The sequence below is a fragment of the Phascolarctos cinereus genome, unplaced genomic scaffold (genome assembly GCF_003287225.1).
Source record: "Phascolarctos cinereus isolate Bilbo 61053 unplaced genomic scaffold, phaCin_HiC Scaffold_5;HRSCAF=322, whole genome shotgun sequence".
Lineage (NCBI taxonomy): Eukaryota > Metazoa > Chordata > Mammalia > Diprotodontia > Phascolarctidae > Phascolarctos > Phascolarctos cinereus.
In genome coordinates this window covers 112,258,248-112,280,100 of record NW_027555958.1, presented here as the reverse complement: position 1 = coordinate 112,280,100, position 21,853 = coordinate 112,258,248, and the positions used below count along the sequence as shown (strand labels likewise).

At 35.4% G+C, this 21,853-nt stretch overlaps 1 protein-coding gene across 1 annotated transcript in view; it reads left to right on the top strand.

The window, feature by feature from the left end:
• VTA1 (vesicle trafficking 1) overlaps positions 1-18,852 on the top strand; it is a 104,007-nt gene extending 85,155 nt beyond the window's left edge. The window contains 2 exon segments of the mRNA XM_020972487.2: positions 269-349; positions 17,740-18,852. Coding sequence (XP_020828146.1) covers positions 269-349; positions 17,740-17,885 — 227 coding nt within the window. The 3' untranslated portion in view covers positions 17,886-18,852.
• Positions 18,853-21,853: the final 3,001 nt, after the last annotated feature.

Genomic DNA, 21,853 nt, shown 5'->3' with positions numbered 1-21,853 from the left:
ATGTATGACCAAAAAGAAATACACAATTGGGAGCTTTCTACCAAAAAATACATAGAAATTCTCAAAGTTTACTTTATCGCTTCACCATGTATCTTCGTTTTTAAAAATATCAAATTATCAAATATATCAAATCTATTAAAGTCAGAGAGTATAGTTAGGTAATGTAGTAAAGGCAGTAAAACTTCTATATGATTCCTTGCATGTTTTGTGAGTTTATGATTAAGTTATAATTAAATCTGATACCTATTTCTACTTTACTGATTTGCAGGTGTAACAGGTAGTACCATCCAACCCACTCCACAGAATATTCCTGCTGTTGATCCAGCTCTTTTCAGTACTATGTCCATAGGTAAGTCTGCATTTATTTGATTTGGGTGTTTTTATGAGGTTTTTGTATTGTTTTTCACCTTATTTTTAAAGATAATAATGAGTGAAGAATTCCTCCATTATTGCATGTTATAACCCATATATGATTTATCTTTCTTTATGATTTTTGTTCTTCTTGTCTTATGTTCTGCTCCTCAAGATTCACCCAAAGTGCTGGAACCCCAAACTAGGTTTTCTTTATATTTTGTGAATACCAGTGATGTACTTGATCTGTCCACCTGTTATCATCCCACTCTTATCACGGGAGATCCATCTTTTCTGATTATAATTTCCTCAGTGGTAGCCTTTGTGCCATTTTCTTACAGTTTTGATTTTAGAAATGCAGCATGTTTACATAGCTTTCCAATGTATTTTGCATCACCTGTGACTTTGATTCTTTAGAGACTGTGGTATTCCAAGATTTGCATGTAAAAAAATGCCATGAGAATATTTGTTTGAAAAAATGGGAGTTTGCATTGGGGGGCAGCTTTGGATTTTTTAAAATACCGTACAGTTTCTCAGCTGCTACCCAGCTCGTGCTCTTCCTTTTATACAAATCTAGGCCCACATCAGTGGCCAACCATTTGCCTATCATATTCTGTACAATAGGCATTTTCATACATTTAGTTTTTCCTATATAAACTATTAGGCTAATCTTTTTTTTAAGTAATTATGGGTCTCAGCGAAGGAGGCCTTGTAACATTTACAAAAAGCATAATATCATCAATGCAGTAACTATTAAGTGCCTGCTGTGTGCTAGACACTATGCTAAGTGCTGGGGATATAAGTAAGAAAAAGAAAGATAGTCCCTCCATTCAAGGAACTTACAATATAAAAAAAGGCATCAGAAAAGGAGGAGGTGGAAAAGGGGCATGATAGCAGTGGAGCTGAATCCAAGGGGTGCAGTTGGTGAGCAGTGGCCAGGCTGTTGGTCTTCTTTAAATGGAGGCATTTTGCTTTGCTCTTTAGTCAGAGGGGCAGAGACTACTGATGAGATAGGAATACCAAAGCTGTTGTAACCTCCAGGATGATAAGGTTCCAGACAATGAGCTTTTCCTGGGAGCATGATGGTGATAGTGACAAATCCAAGGAATACAGTTAGTTGAATTGTAATTGAATTTATGGACCTAAATCCAGAAAAAACAGTATCATTTAAATGCAGAAGGATTTAGAGGACACCATCATCTATAAACAGTGCATTCCTCTAGTCCACAAGACATCCTCCACAACAGTAGCAAACACCTTTGGCAAGTGTACAACTTGTTTTATACCTTGCTTGATGCTGATGAAAGGAGAACCAGGATGATAAGAATCATACTGTAGGTAGAAAGGACAGTGTGGTACATGATGGCTGTCTTCAAATATTTTTAATGATGCCATGTGGAAGAGAGAATTGACTTGCTGTATTCAGTCTCAATGGGCAGAGTAAGGGTCAGGAAGTTTCAGGGAAGCACTAATTAGAGGATTGCTTTATAACGATTAAAGCTGTCCAAGAGTAGAGTGGACTGTGTCCAGTGATGATGAGTTCTTAGCGGAGAAAAGGTTTATTCAGTCTCAAGATCTCAACGCTTAGCCTTCCTCCTCTCTCTAGCCTTCTAATAGATTCCTTTTGGAAGTTTCCATCCAGAAGTGGATATCAGAGATGCTGCCTTCCAGTCACCGAGATTCTGTAATATAATAATAAATGGACAATGATGAGATTAAAAGTTGCTTTAATAGGAATTTTATTTCACTTAGTGTTGTGATGGGATGGAGAAATGAAAGCCTAGGGAAGGTTTAATATCATGTTTTCTTCATTTATTCAGTTCAATTGGCAACCAGGCTAATCTGCTTAAGTATAATTAAGCTTCAACTGATAAGTGGCTAATTAATACTCAAGTTTAAGTAAGCTTTAGCAACTAAAGGAGTCATTAACACTTAAATGCTTCACTTTTTATGGAAAAGAACAATAGAACACTTGACTATAATAACTTCCTGAATGTAACATGGAAATCAATAATAACCAAAGTTCATTCCCTTTTGGTCTAAATCTCTAGATCATAATCTCATGTAATATATGTATGTGTATATAAATGTATATATGCGTGTGTATATATACATATAAACATATATGTGAACCATGTTATAGAAACAATACAAGTGAGCAACGAAGATTGGAATAAATTGTATGGACAATTATAAATTTACAAAATAGATTGTGTCCCCAAAGTATTCCTATAAGTTATAAACACCAAATCGTTTCACTATAGAAACATTATATATTGTGTTTAGATTTCCAGGCTCTCCCATAAAACCTTGCTTAACTCATTAAGACCCTGAATTATTATACTAATAGTATTATCTTGAGTTGTAGATCTTAAAAGCAGGAAATACTGAATAGAAACAGACAGTTTCTTTCCTGTTCTTGGGCAAGGCATTCTTTTTTAATAGATAACTGTCCTTGTATAGCTTTCTGTATCTTTTTCTGTAGTTCTCAACATTCTTTCCAGGTTCTTAATGCTTCAAATCCAATCAGGCCTACCCTAGTCCCCAAAGTACTGATTACTCCAAAAATTATTTTCTTTCTCCTTCAGTCAAAATTCCTATTCTCTTAGTATAAAAGTGTTAGTGGGAAGTAAGCTGAACCAATTTTTAGTCTGCAAACTCTTGTAGAGAAAGTGTTCTTAATTAAATGTCTAGGCATAGATTTTTGGGGGTCTGTGAACTTGAGTTGGGGGTATGTGGCATCTTTATTATAACCTCTAACTGAAATTTAGCATTCTCTTTCATTATGAATGTAGACAACAAGTCATTATCCTGAAAAGGGCTTCATAAGCTTCACCAAACTGCCAAAGGTTGTCCATGACACAAAAAAATGTTAAGAACTAATTTAGACATATGTTTGATTCTTGAAATGGGATGGATTGCTTATTCAAATGAGTCTCAATTGGTAAAATTTCAGGCAATGAAACAAGTGAAAAAATTCACCAGATTCTATAGATTCTAATTCTCTAGGTTCTGTAAATCCTCCAGATTTTGTTTCCCATAACAGTTGCAATGGCAGTAAGAGCTCCAGCCATTTATTATATATTTGTCACTTATAAATTGGGAAAATCTACAGTGACTAATTTTTTTCAAATTCTATGGTTCTTACTTGCATAAAACAAGGCAGTAATAGGGCATATATAGATAACTTTAACTTTTTATAGAAGTATTGTATTTCTGGTCAGCCAGCATGCTGTATTTAAAAATATGTTTCAAGTGAAATCAAAATTGTGAAGTTATTAATCAGTAATCAGTAAGCATTTATTAAGCCTTTACTATGTTGCAGGCCCTACGCTGAGTATGGGGATACAAAGAAAGGCAGAAGGCAGTCCCTTTCTTTAAAAAGCTCATGATCTAATGGGGAAGACAACACCTAAAAAGATGAAAAAGGGGTGGGAGGAAAGCAATACAACTGGATAAGAAATGGTGCATCGGCTGTCCTGAGGGCCCTCCTTAAATGAAGGATCTGAGAGGAAGGAACATAGGGGTGAAAGGTACTGAGAAGGAGTGAGATTCAGGGTTAATGTGATCTTGCAAAATGATGAGACTGATGAAGTCCAGGGATGTTTATATATAGTACACATTATTATATAATCTAGATGCAGAAATTAACTAAGAGGCTTTTTGTTTACATTTAATAATTTAATTGGATAATAACCATGTCTGTTACTTGCAGTTTTTTTTTCTATTCACACAGGAAATACAGTGAAATTGTCTAGTCAATTCAACCTATTTGGCAGAAATCCAAGATAGGGAAAACAACTTTTTCCTATTATAACTAAACTGGGTTCACAGAGTTAATTGAAAAGAAAGAGCTTTGGACACATATATTTTTATTCACAATTATTTTTTCCTTGAAAGTTTCAAAATTACACAAAGATTATCAGTTGATTTTTTTCAAGTATACTTTCATTAGTATCAAAAAAATGTAAAGAACTTAACAAAATATTGGTCATCACTTACTTAGCCACATGAAGTTTATTCATTTGTTTTTGATGCTGAGTCTCCATATCTAATCCAAGCTAGAAATACATTGGTCACTCTGATCCCACTGCTGATCATGGGAGCCTGAGAGTTGCAACCTGGGCTTGTTTGCTCCTCCTTTGGTAGCCTGGTGGCCCTCACTCACCAGGGCTTGCCATAGCGTTGTTAGACTTAACCATAGTTGTACTAGACTTAGTGAAAACACTTGATCGGCTTATTAATACACTGCTGCTTAGAACTCCTGAGCTCAAATCATCCATCAGCCTTAGCCTCCCCAGTAGCAGGAATTGCAGGCACATCCACGTGCAGTGTAAATAATTTTCTTCATCTCTTAGGTGGAGCCTAAATTAAGAAGGATTCTTAATGCTTCATTATGATTTTTTTTAAAAGGTAACAAATAATAACTACTATCATTTTATTCTTACATTCTACTTAATGACATTTCAGATTGATATGTGGTTATTTAAAGCCATCCAAACCTATTGATTGGAGAAAGTAAGTTTCATTATTAGGTATATCACACACAGACACACAAACACGTATACTATACTTTCTCATTAAGTCTGTGGGAACTTACTTCGCTCAGTGTGACATCTGGACAGGTTTATTTAGAATCAATTCTGTTACTTAATCCCGTGAGTATAGATAGCACTATGCATTCTTTGTTCCTGATAAGAGATAAAGGTCTCCAGGCTATGTAGATTGCTGGTAGCAACCATAATCTTAGCTGATACATACTAGAGGCTTGAAGTTCCCCTGTGTTTGTTCTAGCTTTCCAGGTTTTATCACAATCTGAGAGAGGAAGGAAGCAAAAAAGTGAGAATTGAGTGGCAGTTGAACCTGAAAGGAGTAGGGTAGGGGAAGAAAAAAAGGAGAAAACTGGATATTGACAAGTAGCCTGACATTGTATGAGAAAACATTTATTAATAAATCAGTAAACACTTAATAAGGACTATTATGTGCCAGGCACTGTGAAAAAAAGAAACAAAAGATATTTCCTGCTCCCACGGACCTTACAGTTTAATGGGGGAGACAACATGCAAACAAATATACAGCGCAAGCTGTATACAGGGTAAATTGGAAATAATTAACACAGGGAAGGCACAGGAGTTAAGATGGATTGGGGAAGAAAGTATGTCTTTGTTACATTGGTCTGTTGTTTAGGGACTTTTTGTTTCCTTACTACTATTAGGCCTGGTTCAATTGATCCCTTTCTATAATAATAAAAATCATAAAATGTAAGAGTTGGAAAGGACCTTGGAGATCATATGATGTGTCCCTCTGCCTAGGGGTTCTCAAAGTGTACTTTACACTACTTTAAACTACTGAGACCCTTTTGGAGAGTCTGTAAAGTCAAAACTATTTTCATAATAATACTAAGATGTTTTAATTTCTAATGTGATAAATATTGTTAGATATAACTCATATTCTTGTTGTTCATCCTTCATTTTCAAAGAAGAGTAATGACATCACAGTGGTAGGGTCAAAATATAGTGTGTTTTGGCTATGGCTGATTAGTCCAATATGAGTTTGGAAGGTACTTCCACAGATCAGGCTTAAGTGGTCTGTTAGGAGGTGGCTCTGGATTTTTGCAACTCACTTTTCCTTTGTGCTTCTATGATTCTGCTTTGCCTATGGAATATAATGCCTTCTTTGATACAAGTAAATGTGCTCATGCTAGGCAGTCCTGTTCCAGCATTTCCCATATCTCATAATCAGTGCTAAAATTCTTCAGAGATACCTTGAGAGTGTCCTTATACCACTTTTTCTGACTACCCCGTGAAAGCTTACCTTGGGCAAGTTCTCTGTAAAATAGTGTTTTAGGTAAGTGTTCATTTGGCATTAGACTTATAAACAAAAACTGTTTGAGGGTCCTCAATAATTTTTAAGAGTGTAACCTGAGACCTGAGACCAAAAAACTTGAAAACCATTCCTTCACCATTGACATTCCTATTAACATTCTCCAGATTTTCATTGTCCTTTCTATGATGTGACTGCTAAGATTAGCCATGTTGTTACAAATGTGGTCTAACCAGGAAAAGTACAATGAAACTTTTACTTTTCTCACACTGGACATTAGACTTAACCCTCTTCAGTTCCCATATCACACTATTAAACTAACATTATACTGCATTAAAACCCCTAGGTGTTTTGCTTATCTAGGGGAATTTTTTTTTTGACCCAAGAATATGAATGAAATTTTTTAAAAAACCATTAATTAAGTGCTTACTGTGTGTTAAGAGCTAGGGATACAGATTGAAAAGCAATGACAGTCCATGCTCTCAAGAGGCTCACATTCTAATAGTGAAGGCAACACATACATATAAGAGGTTTTAGCTGCAAGACAGATAGAAAGGTTCTGTCATTCTTACAATTCAGCAGTAAAACAGATGGATGCATCTTCTTTAATCTCATTTTCACTGATAAAACCCATGTACATTCCTGATGTTGAACCATTTGACAGTGCTGAGGACTTTGATGGCCAGGTCTTCATTAGCTATAACTTCTGGGGAAGCAGGGGCTGCAAAAGCAGTTAGTTGCCATGTCACATCACAGAAGTTTTTTGGTTTTTGGTTTTTGTTTTCCTGGGTGAGGGCTGCAGAAGCAGGGCTGGGTATAGGCCTGGTAGTCTGGTAAATACATGGCTCTTGGGCTCATGGTCCTAGGCTATTTCTAGGGTCTTAGGGGAGGAAAAGGTAGCAGTGGTTTGATTCTCCTACTCCTGTCTGTGCCTCAAAATGCCCTGGTGGATTGCTTGTCCCACAAGCAGTTAGCCAGATTGAATGGCATAGGGGAGACTTCCCAGGATAACAGCTGCAGGGGCTGGGCTGGAAACATGACTAGTGGTCTGGAAGATGTAGAATTTTGCCTATATTTTATCTCGTTTCTAACTTTTTGAGTTTGTTTGCTTGTTTGTTTGTTTGTGGAGAGGGGGTGTGATGCTAATATTGTTATCCAGTATTTGAGCTATCTCTCCTAGCTTCATATCATCAGTAAATCTTCATGTATGTCTCCATCCTAATCATAATTTTACTTTTTTTTTTTTTGCTAGGCAGTGGGGTTAAGTGACTTGCCCAGGGTCACACAGCTAGTAAGTGTTATATATCTGAGGCCAGATTTGAACTCAGGTCCTCCTGAATCCAGGGCCAGCGTTCTATCCACTGTGCCACATAGTTGCCCCGTAATTTTACATTTTTAAAAAAGCTGTTGATTCCTTTTGTTTTTATATCGCAGTCATTTCTAGTCATCACCACCACTGCCATAGCTTTAGAATTAAACAAAATAATAACAGTTAAATAAAGATAACTGATAAAGTACCTATATCTGACAGTCTGTCATTGTAGACTCCATTTGACTTACAAAAGGAGGAAGCTAAGTTTTCCTCAAGACCAAAATTGTTCTTTATGTTCAGTTTAATTTTCTTTTGGTGATCTTGTAATTACTCTATTACATCATGTATATTTTTCTTCTGGTTCTGTTTTACATTTCAATCTGTATCAGTTTGTACATGTCTTCATTTTTCTCTGAATTCTTTATATTCATTATTTCTCACTGCATAATATTCCATTACATTTTCATATACTCCTGTTTGTCAGGCCATTTACCATTTGATGGGTATCTACTTTGTTTCCAAGCTGCCACATAAATGCTGTTATTAATATTGTGGCATGTCTTTACTTATGTTATATACATTAGTGGAATTACTGGGTCAAAGTCTATAGGTAGCTTAATTACTTTCTTTCCATCCCAGATTATTTTCCAGCTCAGTTCTACCAATTTGCATTGCCTCCCTGTCTTCCTGTGCCCTCTCCAACACTGTTTTCATCTTTGCTAGTTCTTTGCCAAATTGCTGGGAATGAGGTGAAACCTCACATTGATTTTAATCTATATTTCTCTTATTTGTGATTTGGATTTTTTTTTAGATTAACATTTTTGTATTATTTCTTTTGAAAATTTCATATCCTTTAACCAGTTATCTATTAGAGAGTGATTCTTGCTCTCACATATTCATGTAAATTTCCTAAATATTTTGGATCTCAAACTTTTATTAGTGATGTTTTCCTCATTCAATAATCTCTCTTTTTCTAGCTGAACTGATTTTGTATGAGGAAAAACCTTTTTCAATTTTATGAAATCAAAGTTTAAATTTCTTATTTGATTAATTCTTTGCCCGCCTCCCTTCCTATAATTATGAAAGTCATCTCCTACTGTTCTCTAATTTTTTATTGGAACTTTATCTCCTACTGTTCTCTAATTTTGTATTGGAACTGTATCTCCTACTGTTCTCTAATATCATATAATCTTGATGGTGCAGTTTTTTTTGGAGCTTAATGTAGGATATGGTTATAAAACTTGATTCATTTCATAAAAGTACTGATCACAGTTGGACTAAGGAATGAATCCTGTAGCATTCTACTAAAACTTTGTCTGTTGGTCATTACTATTTGGATCCAGTCATTAGACTTGTTCTGAACCTACTTCATTTTAGTTTCTTCCAAACTATATCTCTCTATCTTGTCCACAAAGATGGCTTAATATGGATGAAGGGAATAAGGATTAGTTTCTCCTACATAAATGAAATGATACCTCTAAACCATGCTAGTACCTTAGAAAAACTATAATGATCTTGTATTGTATTTTCGAAGACAGCATCTGTCTGTTTACTAGAAATCAGTAAATATTGATTAACTCCTGTCCATGTGCAAGATACCAGAGAGACAAAGTGAAAAACTGTTTAGAGCCCTGAGCCAGAGCTGCTTTCCAGACTTTCTCTGCCTCCCACCCAAGTGGGACCCTGCATCAAGAGCATCTCCAGCTCAGGGCTGCCCTGTGGGACAAGACTTTTCCCGTTTTCCACCTCACAGAGCCTTATACAAGACAGTCTTGGAACTCTGGACTCCTGAAGGGGTTCTCATACCTTCTTCTTTCCTCAGTGAATTCAGCGCCTGGTTCATTAACTTTCTTTATTCTCCATTTCCTGCTCACATACTAGGAGACCTCAACATACATTTTAATATTTTCTTAAATACCATTATGTCTAAGATCTTTAGTTTACTTAGTTCTAATAACTTATTGCTTCACTCTACCTCTGCTCTGTGCAGAGAGGATTATATCCTTGACCATGCCAGCAGGTGGCACAGGGGATAGAGCACTGGGCCTAGAGTCAAGATGACCCGAGTTCAAATCCAGCCTCAAACATTTACTAGCTGTGTGACCCTGGGTGAGTCACTTAACCTCTAAATAATTCAGTTTCTTAAATTGTAAAATGGAATAATAATAATAATAGCACCTACCTCCTAAGGTTGTTGTGAGGACAAAATGAGATAATATTTGTAAAGTGCATAGCATATAATAATAAATGCTTGTTTCTTTCCATCGTCCACAACTATATCACTTCCATGTTCATGGACTCCAAAATGCCATGCCTAATCATAATCTTTTATCATTCTGTCTGTATGCCTTCTGATCCCAAACCAACCCTTTCCTTCATTTTTATCATGATCTTTATTTCCTCCATTCCTCATTCACTGCCAGACCCTTGCATTGTGTACACTTTTCTCCCTTCATTATGTTTACCCCTTGGTGAACCAGTTCAACTCTAAACTATCCTCCATCCTCAATTCTCTTGTTCCCTTGTCCTATTTCTGATTATGTCTTGCCAAGCTTCAACCCTGCATTACCTCCACCAACCACCTCTATTGCTTCTATTCTCATGTTGCTGAATGGAGCATGAGGAAATCACAAAAACATGCTTACTAGACTCACTATAAGTTTGTTATATAATCTCAGCAAGGCCCTTACTACATCTTGGCAAACATTCTACTCTTCCCTAGTTGAGTCACTATCCTTCTCTCATATTTTCTCTACTTAAGCCTCCCATGGCACTCTCTTGCCCCCACCTTCTTCTCTGAGAACCTTGACTCATAACTTTACCCAAAAAAAAAAGTGAAACCATTTAGGAAACCACTCTGCATCCCAGCCCTTCCCAGCTTCTCTAGCAAATTGCCCCTCACTATCATCCCCACTCACTTTACTTCCCTACTGTGTACTGGTTCTTTCTCTACTGACTACAGATATTCCACTGTCTGTCCTCTCTGTATATAACCTTCACTAGATCTAGCAGTCCTCACTGGTTATCATCCTATAACATACCCTCCCCTTCACAGCTAAACTCTTTGAGAAAACCACCTACTATCAGTGCCTTCATGTCATTTCCTCTCACTTTAAAACCTTCTGCAGTCTGGCTTCCAACCTTATCATTAAACTGAAACTACCTTTTCCAAAATTATCACTACTCTCTTAATGGCTGAATCCAGTGGCTTTTTCTCATTTCTGATCCTCTTCAGCCTCTCTGCAGCATTTGACATTATCAGTCATTATCTTCTTCTGGATATTCTAAAGATCTGCACATATATAGTTTAAGACAGACTATAATAAAAGCAAAAGAAATAGAATATTGTGAGAAATTTAAAGTGGTAGAGATTACTTTGAGCTGTGGATATTGGAAAAGGTTTAATGTGGAAGGTAATAGCTAAATTAAATCTTAAAGGAGGAAAATTTTAGCAGGCAGTATGAAAAAAGTCTTGACAGGTATAAAGGACAGTCTACACAAAGAAGGTGGTAGACTCAACAAAGATATTTATTTAAATTTTTATGAAGGAGACAGAAAACAATGCACTGTGGACAAAAATAACAAATTTCAAGAGGGAACAAACGTTAAGTGCCTGCTGTGTGCCAGGCATTGTTACATGCTTTACAAATATTGTTTCATTTGATCTTCACAAGAACTCTGGTGTAGGTGCTGTTATCATCCCCATTTTGTAGATAAAGAAACTGAGGAACAGAAGTTAAGTGACTTGCCCCGGTCACACAACTAATAAGTCTCTTAGGCCATATTTTAACTCAAGTCTGACTGACTCAAAGTTTGGTGCTCTATCTGCAGCATCACCTAGTTGCCTTAAGAATGATGAATTTCTTTTTACATATGTTGAGTCTAAAGTTATTGCAGGACATCCAAGTAATGTTCTTCAGGTCGTTGGAACTATGGGATTAGAGTTTAGGGTTGGATGTATGGATTTTAGGCATCATCCGTCTAGACATGATAATTAAAACCATAGCAGTAGATGAAACTACCAAAGAATGTGAAGAAAGATCCTTTGGGGGCATTCACTTCTAAGAATGTAGGCCTATGATTTAGTGGAGGAGACTGGGAAAAAGAGGTAGATGAGAAGAGAATTAAGAGAGAGTATCAGGTTAGCCAAGAGAATCAAGAAGGAAGAAGTGGTTACCAGTGTCAAATAATACTGAAAGGCCAAGAAAGATAAGGACAAGAAGAAAAACCAAAGATTATAAAAGCTTAGATGGTAAAACCAGAAAAAATCCTTCCTTCAGAAGGTGTCACTTGAGCTGAATCTTGAAGGAAGCCAGACATGCTACCAGGCAGAGGTGAAGAGGGAAAGCATTCTAAATATGGGGTACAGTGAGTGTAAAGGCTTGGAGTTGTGTGAGATGAAGAGCAATGTGAAGACCTGCAAGTAGGGCAGTGTAGCTGGACTGTCGAGTGTATGGGTAGAAGTCTAATGTAAAGCTGGAGATGAGGAAAGAAAATTGTAAATGCCTTCCAGGAGTTCATCTTTGATCCTAATGGAATCAGAGAGCCATTGGAATTTATAGAGGGTGACATGGTAAGACCAGTGCTTTATGTGGGGCTGAAAAAGGAGAACAAAATGAAACAGGCAGACCAAATAGATTTTTTCAGTAGTCCAAGACTCAAGAAGTGTTGATAACCTCAACTTGTTTGATGGCTGTTTGAGTAGAAAGAGGGGCATATCTGCAAGAAGGAAGTTAAGTGACTTATCCAAGGTCATAAATAAGTAAGCAATAAGATTGAGCTGTGGCATACTCCAGAGACAGTGCTCTCTCCACTGTACCTTGAAGGCTTGGGCTTGGTCTTTATGACCTTGGGAAAGTTTTTTAACCTCTTTGGGCCTCAATTTCTTCATCTGTTATATGAAGGAGTTTAGATCTGTGACTTCCAGAGACCCTTCTATCTCTAAATCTGTGATCCTATAAACTGGTCAGACCCTATCTGAAACCTTATGTTCAGTTTTGGGTGCCACAATTCAAGAAGGCCGTTGATAACCTGGAGAGTTTCCAGAGATTAATGACTAGGACAGTGAGGGGCCTTGAGTCCATGCCATCTTAGGATCTATTGAAGGAAATGAGAGTATTTACCTTAAGATACAAAGAGTATTCAAAGGGCCATTATTAGTGTTGAAGTTTTTTGAAGGGCTGTCCTGTGGAAAGGGGATTTATTTAGTCTTGTTCTATTTAGCATGGCAAGGCAAAAAAGCGTTTATTAAGCATTTACTATGTACCAGACATTATGCTAAGAAAAAAGAAAAACAGTTCCTGAAACTTACATTCTAATGGAGAAAGATTTCACACAAAAGGGAGCTGAAAAGTAAGAGGTCAGAGGGCAAGTGTCTTTTCTATTAATGAAAGGAGAAAAAAAATTTCTAAATCTTTTTTTTCTTTTACAGTAGCCATATTTGAAGACCTATAACTGGTTCTTTCTTTATTCATCTTTTTAAAATGTATGTATGTATATATATATATGTATATGTATATATATATGTATATATGTATATGTATATGTATATGTATATGTATATGTATATGTATATGTATATGTATATGTATATGTATATGTATATGTATATGTATATGTATGTTACAATTTGAGTTCCAAACTGTCTCCCTTCCTTCCTCCCAACCTTGCACTAGACAAGGCAGACATTTGACACAGATATACATATATGTATGTGAAACCATGTAATATATACTTCCATATCAGTTCTGTCTCTGGAGGTGGATAGTATCTTCCTTCGTAAGTCCTTTGTAGCTGATTTGAATATTCATGTTACTCAGAATAGCTTAGTCATCCATACTTACTCTTCAAATATTATTGTTGTTATTGTATAAAACGTTCTTTTGGTTCTGCTTGTTTCACTCTTCATTATTTCACTGAAGTCTTTTTTTTTTAACAACTTGCTTGTCATTTCTAACTAGACAATATTATTCCGTCACAATCATATACCACAGTTTATTCAGCCATTCCCCAATTGACGAGCATCTCCTAACTTTCCAGTTCTTTGCTATCACATGGAGAGATGCTGTATTTTGGAACATAGAGGTTCTTTTCCTTTTCCATTCATCACCATGGGAAACAAACCTAATAATAGTATTGCGGATGTACTCAGCTCTTTCAGCATAATTCCAGATTGCTCTCAAAAACAATTGGGTCAGTTTACAATTGCACCAACAGTGTATTAATGTCCCACATCCCCTCCAATATTTGTCATTTTTCCCTTCTGTCATTTTAGCCAATCTGATAGGTGTGAGATGGTACCTCAGAGTTTTTGATTTGCATTTTTCTAGTCAAAAATGACTTAGAGCATTTTTTCATAGGACTATATAGCTTTTATTTCTTCCAAAAATTGCCTGTTCATATCCTTTGACCATTTATAAATTGGGGAATGACTTGTATTCTTATAAATTTGACTCAGTTCTCTATATATTTGAGGTATGAGGATTTTTTCCAAGAAACTATCCTTCCCTATAATTAAAAAAAGTGAATTAGAAATTTAAATTTGAATTTATTATTTTTCTAGTGATATGTTGTTTTGTTTCCACATTAAAATAATGTAGCTATTTGACTTAATTGGTTTTTCTATTTCTATTTCTTTCTATACTAATTTATAATTAGTATAGTAAAGCTAAAGCTGCCAACTGAATTTATTTAGCTTCCATGAAATAAAAATAATTTTAGTTTTTCTATGACTTTTACACAGTTGATGTCTTCATAATTTATAAACCACTCTAATAAAGTACAGAGCCCATTTCTAAACAGTTTTGTCATTAGTAGACATGTTTAATTTATAAACTAAAAGAGTAAAAAGAGTTTTTGCTACTATGCTCCTCTGTTTATATCTTAATATTAAAAATAGCACAGTGCCAGAAAAAAAGGACTAAGGCTGGTACTGTAAAATAAGATTAGATTCTTCACTTAAGGCTTTCTTCCAGTAAATCAGCTAAATTCTGTATAAGTGCCTTGTCTGTTTTCTAAAGAATGGCTTACTAGTTTCCCTTGGCATTAAAAATATTAAGCAAAAAATGAGGCAGTATTTAGGTTAAGTTTTATTTTCACTCCAATTAGGTAACATTGCACACCTCTAGGGTACAAATTTACAACTGAAAGGTACCTCCGAAGCCATCTAGCACAATTCTTTCATTTGATAGTTGAGGAAACTTGAAGCTTGAGAAGGACTTTCCTGAAGTCATACAAGTAGTCATTGTCAGAGCTGGAATTTGAACTCAGTTCTTCTGAGTCCCAGAGCCACTACTCTTTTTTTCTACATAAATTGCTTTGTATTTGAGTGAGTTTTCTTTCTTCATCCTTCTTTCTTTTCTTTTCTTTTGTCTCTCTTTCCCTTTTTCCTTTCATTCCTTTTCTTCCCTCCTTTCCTTTCTTCTTTCCTTCTTTCTTTTGCTTTATGTGTGTATATATATAATACATTCATGTGTGTATATATGTATACATATACATATATTCTTTCTCTAATAATATATTATTATTGTTTTTAATTCCAACCAGAAACATGCCTTTCTGAACTCAATGTACTAATTATTTTTCAGGTTTAATAGAGGGAAAAAATACCTGTTTTTAGTGTGTTAACAGAAGGTATAGAACGTACTTTCATTTAGCATGGAATTATTTATTAATTTGTGTTGCTTGACTTTCTGTTTTTACAACACAGTGTTTTGGTTTTTTCTTTATATTCACTGTAAATCACATCAATAATAATTAATATAAATCATCTACATTTGAGTATATTTTTTAAATGAAAATAATTCTTTTCCTTGTATTGATAATTTATTCTAATGATGTCTTAAATTCTTTCAAATAATATATCCTAGTTGAAGATTTTAGAAAATCTTAACTAGGATGATTATCTGCTTAATTCCACTTTAAGTTCTGAATATCTGGATTTGCCGTCTACTTGGATGACATGAAACAGATAATTGCCACAGCTTCTCTTTTGGCTGTAGAGTCATGCCATTAATCAAGAGACATTAACTTACTTTGCAAACAGCCCTCTGATCCCTTGTTCTTATTAGTATTTTCATAAATCCTCAAGGAAATAAATATTAATCACCTGTTTCAAAGGAGTAAATTAATCGTGACAGAGTTTTGCTTTGTTTTTTTTTGTTTCATTCCACAGTAGTTTCCAGGAAGGTCTGAAATTCATCATAAATAGAACTGAAAGTAATTAAAATTTGTATTTTCCCCAATTATATGTAAAAACAATTTTTAACATTCATTTTTAAAACTTTGAGTTCCAAATTCTCCCTTCCTCCCTCTGTCTACTCCCCTCGTTGAGAAGGCAAGCAATTTGACAAAGATTATACATGTGTAGTCATGCAAAACATATTTCCATAATAGTCATGTTGTGAAAGAAAACATAGACCAAAAAAATAATAATAATAAAAACTCAAGAAAAATAAAGAAAGTTAAAAAAAAAGGCACCATCAGGTCTCTTGGATCATTGTATTGCTGAGAATAGCTAAAGCATTTATAGCTGATTATCTGTTACTGTTGTTATTGCTGTTACTTCGTACACAGTACATTTCAGTTTGCATCAGCTCATATAAGTCTGTGCAGGTTTTCCTGAGACAATTCTATGTATCATTTCTTATTGCACAATATAGGTTGTTCATCCATTCCCCAACTGATGGACATCGTCCTAGTTTCCAACTGCCTGCTACCAGAAGAGAGCTGCTATAAATATTTCCATACATATAGGTCTTTTTTCTTTTCTTTTTTTTTTATATCTCTTCTTGGATACAGAACTAATAATGGTACTGCTGGGTCAAAGGATATGCACAGTTTTATAGCCCTTTGGGCATAGTTCCAAATTGTTATATAGAATGGTGGAATCAGTTTACAATTCTACCAACAGTGCAGCAAGGTTTCATTTTCTCCACATCCCCTCCAACATTTGTCATTCTCCTTTTCTTTTCCTATTAAGACAATCTAATAGGCATGAGGTAGTACCTCAGAATTGTTTCAATTTAACAGTTGTCCAATTTAAGCAAACTTTTTCCCCATCACATTTTGATATCAGTGTTAATCAAGGAAATTACTTTTTAAAAATTAAAGATAGTTCTACTAAGCACTAAATACTTAATTTCAGAAGGATTTATAATTTGTCATATTTTAAAATTCTACTTTTTTAAATCAAAAAAACCTCATTTGATTGCAATTTAATGTAGTGTTATAAAATTAATTTTATTCTCAGCCCACCAATCTGGTCTATTTTTTTTTTATCTAATTGAGTTATATAGCAAATTCTTAAAAGGAATGAAAAGGCTCCCCTAAACAGATTATCATCTGTTATATTAGTATATAGGGATTTTAGAGTTGTGAACATCTGTCACTCTGTTGTTTTAAAGATCTTAGATACATGAAAAGAAAAATCCGTTTCTCATTAAACTCTCCACTGAAGAAGGTAATCTCTGTTTTCAGAATGGCACAAGATTTTGCTGCATAAGTCATAACAGTTTGATGAAACTTTGGAAATGCCAAGAGCTCATGCTTCATAGGTCTCTATTAGTTCCCACCTTTGTAATTTAAAAATATATATGTAGATAGATTAATAAAAACAAATGTGAGGTGGTCATTCCTCAATATAAAAAAGTGAACAAACTTTGGTAATCTTTGTTTTTTAAAGAGAGTTCAAGAAAATGAAAGGTAGAATTCCTGCCTCCCTAAAGCAGTGGCATAATTCTTATAGAGAAAAATGCCACTTTTTAAAAACAAACTTTAATAAGAAGTGCATTCCTTTATTTTTGTCTGGCGTGATAGAATTGTATTCTAGTTCAAATGGGGGCTGAAGCTTTAGTCTGTGTGTATTATTCCATGAAAAGACTTTAGTGATTCCAGCACAAACACAGAAGCCACTGTCCTGGTTTCATCCAGGGTGTAACACTCTTGCAGTTAACTTGCTGAAGTATAAAAAGTTTTTTTCTTGTTTCTGAAAGGGAAATTTTATTCTACATGTGTAGAATGAAAGCATGTGTAGTTTTATTCTTTTAATTTCTGTCAAGTGTCATAAGAGAAGCCAAACTGCATTAAAATAGAAGTGAAATAAAATAACCTGAAAGTTAAATAGCTACATCAAATACCAAAAACATTGATTTAAGCTAATTAGGTAGCTTGCATTCACTTCATTTATTTTCAATTTCTTTGATTACTCTTGGATTACAATTTCTTTCAATTCTTTGATTACTCTTTTCTTGCAGGAGATGTCCGTCTAACACCAGAGGACTTTGCCAGAGCTCAGAAATACTGCAAGTATGCAGGCAGTGCTTTGCAATATGAAGATGTAAGCACTGCTGTGCAGAATCTACAGAAAGCCCTCAAGTTGCTAACTACAGGCAGAGAATGAAGCCTTTGTCCAAAACATTCATGTATTTTTGGCCTAAAGAACTAACACTCCATTACTGCATCTTCAGCCCACCAGGGAACACAATAATAAGAAAGGCTCCAGTTCCATTGAACATGACAATAAAACCTGTGTTTATGTATCCGTTTCCTGCTGTAGCCTTCATCAGCAGCCTCAACCAGCTTTATTTCCCACTTCATGGAACCAGTCATGTTTGGGTCCAGTAAGCTGATGTTAAGGGAGATACTGAAAATGCACAAGGAACTGTTGAAAACAGAAATTTCAATAAAATCTGTTTATACTGGGAATAACTTTAGTAATTCAATTTACATAATTATTAAGGAAAAGAAAAGCATCTACAAATTGTGGGCAGCTGTAATGCTATTTTACTATATTAATCTGAATTTGAATTTAACTTAAAGTATTCCAAAAAACATTATAAATCAAAGATCATATTTGAATTTCACTTTAAGAATTTTTTGGTAAAATCATTAGATAATCAGTGAAAAGATCATTTTGAAAACTCAGTTTATGTTCATGTTAAATTCTACTAGATTAAAGACAGTAAATTTTCTTGACAGGAAATAGAATAAAAAGGTAAGGAGGCCTCAAGCACAATAAGTGCTCAATGAATATTTGTTTAATTTAAATAATGCAGGTTTCAAAACTGCTCGGTTTTATACATTGATTTTTGGAGCATATTAGTATGACTTACTTTCCATAGGTAGTTTAATTTTATATTTTCCACAGAATGAAAAGGCATTAGTACTAATGTCTAAGAATTTGGCCCTTTGAATTAAGTTACTGAAATACTGCTAGTGGAGCCTGTAGATTTTATAACTATGATCTTGGAGTTTGGAACTGTTTAGTGTGTAAGCTTTATTCTTGGGGATTATTGTGTTAATGTGTTATACCTGCATCCGTATTATGTAAGAAATAAAAACAAAAAAGATTCTTTTAACTAGCATAACTTATTAAATGAGCCCAATGTCTGTTTTATACTACATATCACAGTAGACGTGTTTAAGAGAACATACTTTTAGTTAAGAAATACAAATATAAACAATACAATCAAGTGACAGACACGGTATGTGATTGGTTTACAAAGTGAACAAATTCAGTAAACAGTACCTCCAAATTAGTTGGTATACTTAATAGGTCCTATTCAGATTGCAAGTTCTGCCAAACAATTTGTTTGACAACATATCCAAACAATAGCTGCCAATTGTAATTTCATGAGTAAATCTTTTTTTTTTAATCTTGATGCCCACATTTCTTTGGGTAGTTATCTATAATCCAAGAGGATTTGTCTGTGTAGCATACATTTGTACCTTAAGAATAAACTATTCTAGTTTTTTTCTCCCCCCCCCAAAAAAAAGAATAAACTATTCTGGGGGGCAGCTAGGTGGCTCAGTGGATAGAGCACACTGGCCCTGGAGTCAGGAGGATCTGAGTTGAAATCCAGCCTCAGACACATAACACTTAACTAGTTGTGTGACTCTGGACAAGTCACTTAACCCCAGTTGCCTCACCAAAACCAAATGCATAAATAAACTATTCTGAGGCACAGTAGAAAACTTAATTGTTATTTTCACCCAGCATCCTCATTTCTCTCTGTGTTTCAAAACAGTTGGATTTTTCAGTCTTACATAAGGTAAAGTGTGTATGTGTGTTTTTGAAGCTGAAATGCCAAAAGAATAAATAATGTCTATTGCCAAGACCAGTAGATATTTGCACATACAACCAACCCATAGAACACTTCTATCAGTACGTATATGTTGGACAGACATAGAAAACAGACAATAAACTGGGCCTAAAATTAAACACAAGGCAACTATCTGCCAAGAGTGCCTTTAGAAAGTTGCAATTCTCTGGCATTACCACATTTCTTCATGAATCAGAGATCCGTACTTTCAATGTCAATATTGCATGGTTATGAGTCATGGAGTACAGTCTACAAATAATTGAAGTTAAAGATCATTCGAAGGACACTATAGAGGCATATGATAGCCATTACATTACATTACAAGTGACTTGCACAGTGGTATAAAGGGTGTCATCAGTGAAATCTATGACCAAAAAAAAGATGAATTGGTATGTCCATTGTTATCCATGCAACGTATACAGAATGAGAAAAAGGCTTCAGGACATCAGGTGGACTCCTGGTGGATTTATAGGAGATGTGGATAAGAGTCACATAGGATAGGCAAACATGGATGAATTGCTCTCTGCATTGTTAGAAGTACGTACATCAGAGGGGCAGCGAGGTGGCGCAGTGGATAGAACACTGGCCCTGAAGTCAGGAGGACCTGAGTTCAAATGCAGCCCCAGACCAAACACTTGACACTTACTAGCTGTGTGACGCTGGACAAGTCACTTAACCCCAATTGCCAAAAAAAAAAAGTACATACATTAGTCAAACATTTAATAGCTACTATGTTTAAAATACTTAGGATACAAAAATAGCTGTCCTTATGCTCAAGAAGCTTACATTCTTTTGGAGGATGCATATAAGTATGTATAACAAAAATAAGTATATGTATCTCTACATACCTATATATGTATATATTTATGCACACACATATGCCAAATTAGGGAAGGAATCAAAGGCTTCATGAGGAGGTGGTTTCTGAAGTAAAAGCTTATGAGAAAGGTAGGGATTCTAAGTGGAGATGAATGAGGAATACATGCCAAACCTGGTAGGACACCTATTCTCAAAGGCACAGAGATGAGAGATGGGGTGATATATATGAGGAATAGCAATGAGACCAATTTGGCAGAACCATAGAACCTTTAAAGGGGAGTAATGCAGAATAGCCCTGAAAAGGTAAGATGGAGCCAGGCTATGAATGGCTTTAAATGCCAGAGCGCTTTGTATCTAACACTACAGGCAATAGGAAGCCATCAGAGCAGATTGAGTGGAGAATTGACATGGTCAAACTTGCCTATTCTTTAGGATAGGTTCTTTGAAACTGGAAAATAGGTTGGCTAGAGAAGAGACTCAAGGCAAGTGGACAAATTAGAAAATAGCCCAGATAATGAAGGGCTGAACCACAGTAGTAACCCTATGAATGGAAAAAATAGGATTAATTTAAGAGCTATTTTGATCAGCCATGGAGAATAAGGGGAAAGTTGAAGGTGACTCCAGGTTATAGGAACGTAGACTTTGAGTTGGAAAGGAACTTAGATGTCATCTAGGCCAACCCTGCTCATCTTGTAAATGAGGGAACTGAAGTAAAGTGGTCATGGTCACACAGTAAGTGGCAGTACTAGGATTTGAACTCAGATCCTCTGTCTGAAGAACCAGTACACTACTACACTACATTGCCTCCCAAAGTTATGAACCTGGGTAACTAGGAGGATAATTTTGCCTTGACATGGTGGCCAGACCTGACTCAGAATGATCCCCTTGGTATTAGAATAAAATGAGACACTTCTATCTAAACAACTGACAAAAATTTGGTTCGTTTTCCAAAGGAAGGATCAGTGAAGACTCATTAATTCAACTATATATGCCTTCTCGGTGTTAGCCATACTGTTTGTCATTCAGAAGCCTTACATAGCTGGAACTCCTCGTGGCTTTTTATACTCAGGTGAACGGAAGCCATGTCAACTACTTTAGCCAGTCTTCTTAACCAATCAAGTAACAAGAAAAGTTTTACTACCTCTTAAAGAAAATAAATAGCTTAACCTACATAGGCCTCAAGAAAAGCTAGCCAGGCCTACATCATGGCAGGGCCCTATCATCAAGGGTGACTCTTCATATGTATACAAAAAAATACAAAATAAACTCAAGGCAACTTACAAATTTTCAGAACAGTTTGTAGAAAAGCTGCCAATCTCCTGCCAAACTAACTACATATTGAGCATATTTGTTGATTAAATTAGTATCAAGGAATAAATGAGGAAGGTCTTCAGCATATTGGGTAGACCCCTGTAGGAAACTTATGGGAAGATATGGGTAGGGATGG